Source organism: Pistacia vera, unplaced genomic scaffold, assembly GCF_008641045.1.
Source record: "Pistacia vera cultivar Batoury unplaced genomic scaffold, PisVer_v2 Contig439, whole genome shotgun sequence".
Classification (NCBI taxonomy): Eukaryota; Viridiplantae; Streptophyta; class Magnoliopsida; order Sapindales; family Anacardiaceae; genus Pistacia; species Pistacia vera.
Window position 1 is genome coordinate 513,034 of NW_022196267.1, and position 6,179 is coordinate 519,212.

The 6,179-nt window shown below is 31.9% G+C and overlaps 2 protein-coding genes across 2 annotated transcripts; both read right to left on the reverse strand.

Moving 5' to 3' along the window:
* Positions 1–1,044: 1,044 nt before the first annotated feature.
* On the reverse strand, positions 1,045–1,757 carry LOC116144130. The gene is made up of 2 exons (XM_031429587.1): positions 1,607–1,757; positions 1,045–1,475 (listed from the first exon to the last, which is right to left on the reverse strand). Exons 1-2 carry the CDS (start codon positions 1,740–1,742, stop codon positions 1,075–1,077), a joined length of 537 nt encoding a protein of 178 aa, XP_031285447.1. The 5' UTR covers positions 1,743–1,757; the 3' UTR covers positions 1,045–1,074.
* Positions 1,758–4,601: 2,844 nt separating this feature from the next.
* On the reverse strand, positions 4,602–5,314 carry LOC116144131. Its single transcript, XM_031429588.1, has 2 exons — positions 5,164–5,314; positions 4,602–5,032 (listed from the first exon to the last, which is right to left on the reverse strand). Exons 1-2 carry the CDS (start codon positions 5,297–5,299, stop codon positions 4,632–4,634), a joined length of 537 nt encoding a protein of 178 aa, XP_031285448.1. The 5' UTR covers positions 5,300–5,314; the 3' UTR covers positions 4,602–4,631.
* Between the last annotated feature and the right edge of the window lie 865 nt (positions 5,315–6,179).

Genomic DNA, 6,179 nt, shown 5'->3' on the forward strand with positions numbered 1-6,179 from the left:
TTTACGCACATATAAATTAATTAAAGGTATGATTTACAGAGTAGGATAAAAAAGAAAATAAAAAACAAATTTAAATATAACTAATATTAATTAAAAGATCAATAAATGATTTTGGGTGTATAAAGTTACTGATGGCCATGGACGTTCTTGAAGTTGAAGATGACAAATATAGCTACGTGATACCAGTTAATAAAGCATATTCACCCACCAACAAACTCAACTTATTACTTTTGATACGGAGCTGGTTTCAGCATTAAATTACAATACTCATTTGGGCCTAATACAGTAAAACTGTAAAACAATACATCTCTCATCCTAATATTCTATATAGAAATAATCTTTATATAATTATAAAAAATTCTAATCTCGACTTAGAATATTTATAAATAAGAATAAATTCCACATTGTAATAAGTTATAAGTTACAATTTAATTTTTTTTTTTTTATGACTAGTATATTCGAGTTAACTTGTGCACAACGTAACTAATTTTCAAGACTCTCAATTAATTCTCAAGATCTATTAAACATCCTACAAACCTAATATTTTAGGATAAGTCACAAATGTGATAGGTGACCCAAAAGTGATTCAAAGCAATCAATAAAATGAGCAAACCTTCTTAATTGTCAGGTCAACTTTGAGATTTAAATTTTTTTTTATTCTCGTCTTTACAAAGTTGTCTCTATATATACTGTATAACATTGTTCATTATAAATACTTCAAAATTCTATATGAACTTAGATTAAGATTGATAAAAGTTCTTGATTACCCTGTTCTAACATGTTGCCTAGCTGATATTATTGATTTTATCATTTTTTAATTTTTTTTTTTTAAAAGAGGGTAATTATACACCAAAAATATTGAAAAAGCAAAAGTGAATATCAACTTCAACACAAGAATATATGATCACGCATAACTAGAACTTAATATTCAAAACCTTAATACAATTTTCACACCAACATAAAGCATATATATATATAGCAGCAAACATTATATATATTCTACGAAGTCGAGCTGATCTTCTTCCATCTTGCTAGCATATAACATTCAGAAACTACTACAACAGCAACATCTAATTACGGAACACCAATAATAGGGAAGAAAGGAACATAATAGCTTGATGGCGCAAGCCCCCACTCTCTTGGAAGAGGTAAATCAACTGTCTTCGATGAACCAAACTTGGTTGCTGCATTACATTTACCATCTTTCATTAAAGTTGCAGGGCATGATACGGAGAAGGCTAAAGGAGTTGAGATGCGGAATGACTTCGCATTTTTGCCTTTCGCAACATTCGAAACCATGTTTTTCTTCGAAACATAGAGCTGGACTGGACCTCCGAGCAGCTTCGCCAGACAATTCAAAGGTTTTGGAGTCTTTTTAGTGTCCCATGGAAGCTCAACCTGGAAGGAACCCGAAACTTCTGTGGTTGCCACTGCCACCTTTTTCACTTTGTCACACTTCACCATAACCTTAAAGCCTGAAAAACATGAAACAGAAATTTTTGACCAAGAAATGTAGAGAAAAACGAGCCGCAGTATCCCAACAGAAAGAAAATATAAACATTTTACAAGCATGCAACATATATAGTTACAGGTCTACAACTTTAACCTGTTAAATCGTTGTTTCCATGGCAGTCGGAGCAAGAAACTTTTCCCTTGAGGACTTCATGGCATGTGGAAAGCTGGAAACTGATTGACAGAGCCAATGCAAAGAGAAGTAGTGTGAGAACTGAACGAAACCCCATTGAGGATAACTCTGAAAAGAGTGTAGTGTGAAGAGGAGATGGTGAATATTTGAGCTTATATACACAGAACTTATGAGTTATAAGAATTGCCACAAAGTTAATGCAGGGGCCCCAACGAGAGGTTGGTGGTTGGAGTTACTGAAACGCAGTTAATTTCAGTACCCTACCATGTTTATGATTCCCAGAACGAGCTCAAATAATCTTCCTACACTAACAAAACACACCAGGGCCCAGAGGACCGAAAGTTCAGAGATTCTGATCTTCAACGTTGACCTGATTAATCACCCTGCCGCCATAAAATTAAGAATTGAACTTGGAATCCTGAATTTCAAAGGGATTCTATCTAAAACGAGCTATATACTGGGTTAATAAAAAGATTACTTGCGGTACCTTAAACATTCTAAAATTCTAATTACTAAAATAGATTTTCTCCTGTATCAAAGGCATATTTAACTATAAAATCAGGTTAATTATTTATTTACCATTAATGAAATATAATAAAGACAAAAATAATCAAAATATGCTAACTATAGAGTCTAATACTATCTAGCATGATCTTTAATTTGAATGTTAAATGATACTATAATTTGGCATATTCTAATTTTATTTATTAAGAATTTATCATTTGTTGTTTTACTAAAAGTTTATATTATTGGTAAGATATTAGATTTAACGACTAGATTTTTCTTTCAAATTAAAACCTGTATATTTTAGAAAATTGTGATTATTAAATTGATTATATATGTTAAACCCCTCAAATGAGAAATACTAAAAAAAAGGTACTCGGAAGGACAATATTTAGGTTGGGCGATAAATTTAGCTGAAAAACTGTGAGGTGGTGATTTCAAGAATGTTGAAGAGGGAAGAGGGCATTGCATGCGCTCAAATTTATTAAACTTTTGTCTACAGTGAGTTTAAATTTTAATTTAATTTCCACGTTACATTTTTGCAAGGTTTTGACTTTTGTGCAAGCTTTCCCACCAGAAGGTCACCATGTCCTTCTATTCTGCTTGAGCTACTATTCCATCCTGAATTAAACCCTTGACTTAGCTTCACAACTCTCTTGTGAAATAAGCGAATGAAAAATTTCTTTTATTCATTTCTTTGTTATTATATGTATGCTTAATTTTCGTTAGATGAATATATACACAAGAATTCGTAAGATTGTTTTCAATAATATATATTTTTTTTTTGTTCAAATGGGTACATTTTTCTTTTCTTAATTTATGAGTTCAAACCATTTTGGGACCACCTATTATATTTGTGGCTTACTTGAAACATTACTTTGTAAGGTGTTTAATGAACCTTAGAGATTAGTTTAGGTGTGAGCAAGTTGGTCCGGATACCCCAATTATTAAAAAAAAAAAAAAAATGTTGATTATAGTATTATATCAAAAACACTTCAAATGCTTCTTTTATATATATATTACTATTATTAATATTATCGTTGAATGAAGCAGTGAATCTTATCTAGAGGAAAGTTTTATACCAACAAACCGAAATTGCAAAACAAAGAAAAGTAAATAAATAAATAAACCCCTTCATCAGTACCATATAGATTTATAAATGTATAGGGAAAGGAATACATTACTTTGGAATATGAAAAAATTTATGAAAATTGACAAGATCTACCATTCAAAGAGTCAATGGAAAATGTTAATTAAATGCATAAAATGTCGGTGATATTATTGATACATGCAAATGGTTGAGGACATTGAAGAGATTGCAGAAATGGTAGGTCATAAGGGGCCTAGGGTTTTCCATTACAAGTGCAACAAAAATCAAAAGGGAAAAGATTTGAGCGTTAATCCAAGACTGTAGTTTTGTTGAATAAATAGGCGTAAATTAATTAAAGGTATGATTTACGGAGTAGGATAAAAAACAAATTTAAATATAACTAATATTAATTAAAAGATCATTAAATGATTTCGGGTGGTTAATTGTTGATCTTGATCCCTTAATAAAGTTACTGATGGCCATGCATGGACGTCCTTGAAGACGACAAATATAGTTATGTGATACCAGTTAATAAAGCATATTCACCCACCAACAAACTCAACTGATTACTTTTGACACGTACTCGGTTTCAGCATTAAATTACAATACTCATTTGGACCTAATACAGGAAAACAATACCACCTCTCATCATAATACTCTAGAAATATAATCATAAAAAATTTTAGTCTCAACTTAGAATAGTTATAAATAATAATAAACTCCACGAGTTATAAGTTATAATTTAAAAAAAAAATTTATAACTCGTGTGTTCGAGCTAACTTGTGCGTAACTCAATTAATTTCTAAGACTCTCAATTAATTTTTAAGATCTATTGAATACTCTATGAGCTTAATGTTTTAGGATAAGTCACAAATGTAATAAATGACCCCAAGAAGTTAATGAGGAGAGCAAACCCTCTTGATCGTCAGATCAATCCTTTGGGATTAATTTTTTTTTTTATTCCCGTCTTAAGAAAGTTTGTCTCCCCAAGATAATAATTATATGTACTATATAACATTGTTCATTATAAATACTTCAAAATTCTAAATGAACTTAGATTAAGATTGATAAAAGTTCTTGATTACCCTGTTTTAACATGTCGCCCAGCTGATATTATTGATTTTATCATTTTTAAATTTTTTTTTTTTAAAAGAGTATAATTATACACCAAAAATATTGAAAAAGCAAAAGTGAATATCAACTTCAACATAAGAATATATGATCACGCATAACTAGAACTTAATATTCAAAACCTTAATACAATTTTCACACCAACATAAAGCATATATATATATAGCAGCAAACATTATATATATTCTACGAAGTCGAGCTGATCTTCTTCCATCTTGCTAGCATATAACATTCAGAAACTACTACAACAGCAACATCTAATTACGGAACACCAATAATAGGGAAGAAAGGAACATAATAGCTTGATGGCGCAAGCCCCCACTCTCTTGGAAGAGGTAAATCAACTGTCTTCGATGAACCAAACTTGGTTGCTGCATTACATTTACCATCTTTCATTAAAGTTGCAGGGCATGATACGGAGAAGGCTAAAGGAGTTGAGATGCGGAATGACTTCGCATTTTTGCCTTTCGCAACATTCGAAACCATGTTTTTCTTCGAAACATAGAGCTGGACTGGACCTCCGAGCAGCTTCGCCAGACAATTCAAAGGTTTTGGAGTCTTTTTAGTGTCCCATGGAAGCTCAACCTGGAAGGAACCCGAAACTTCTGTGGTTGCCACTGCCACCTTTTTCACTTTGTCACACTTCACCATAACCTTAAAGCCTGAAAAACATGAAACAGAAATTTTTGACCAAGAAATGTAGAGAAAAACGAGCCGCAGTATCCCAACAGAAAGAAAATATAAACATTTTACAAGCATGCAACATATATAGTTACAGGTCTACAACTTTAACCTGTTAAATCGTTGTTTCCATGGCAGTCGGAGCAAGAAACTTTTCCCTTGAGGACTTCATGGCATGTGGAAAGCTGGAAACTGATTGACAGAGCCAATGCAAAGAGAAGTAGTGTGAGAACTGAACGAAACCCCATTGAGGATAACTCTGAAAAGAGTGTAGTGTGAAGAGGAGATGGTGAATATTTGAGCTTATATACACAGAACTTATGAGTTATAAGAATTGCCACAAAGTTAATGCAGGGGCCCCAACGAGAGGTTGGTGGTTGGAGTTACTGAAACGCAGTTAATTTCAGTACCCTACCATGTTTATGATTCCCAGAACGAGCTCAAATAATCTTCCTACACTAACAAAACACACCAGGGCCCAGAGGACCGAAAGTTCAGAGATTCTGATCTTCAACGTTGACCTGATTAATCACCCTGCCGCCATAAAATTAAGAATTGAACTTGGAATCCTGAATTTCAAAGGGATTCTATCTAAAACGAGCTATATACTGGGTTAATAAAAAGATTACTTGCAGTACCTTAAACATTCTAAAATTCTAATTACTAAATTAGATTTTCTCCTGTATCAAAGGTATATTTAACTGTAAAATCAGGTTAATTATTTATTTACCATTAATGAAATATAATAAAGACAAAAATAATGGAAATATGCTAACTATAGAGTCTAATACTATCTAGCATGATCTTTAATTTGAATGTTAAATGATACTATAATCTGGCATAATCTAATGCTATTTATTAAGAATATATCATTTGTTGTTTTATGAAAAGTTTATATAATTGGTAAGGTATTAGATTTAACGAATAGATTTTTCTTTTAAAGTAAAACCTTTATATTTTAGAAAATTGTGATTATTAAATTGATTATATATGTTAAACCCCTCAAATGAGAAATACTAAAAAAAGGGTACTGGGAAGGACAATATTTAGGTTGGGCGATAAATTTAGCTGAAAAACTGAGGTGGTGATTTCAAGAATGTTGAAGAGGGAAGAGGGCAGTGCATGCGC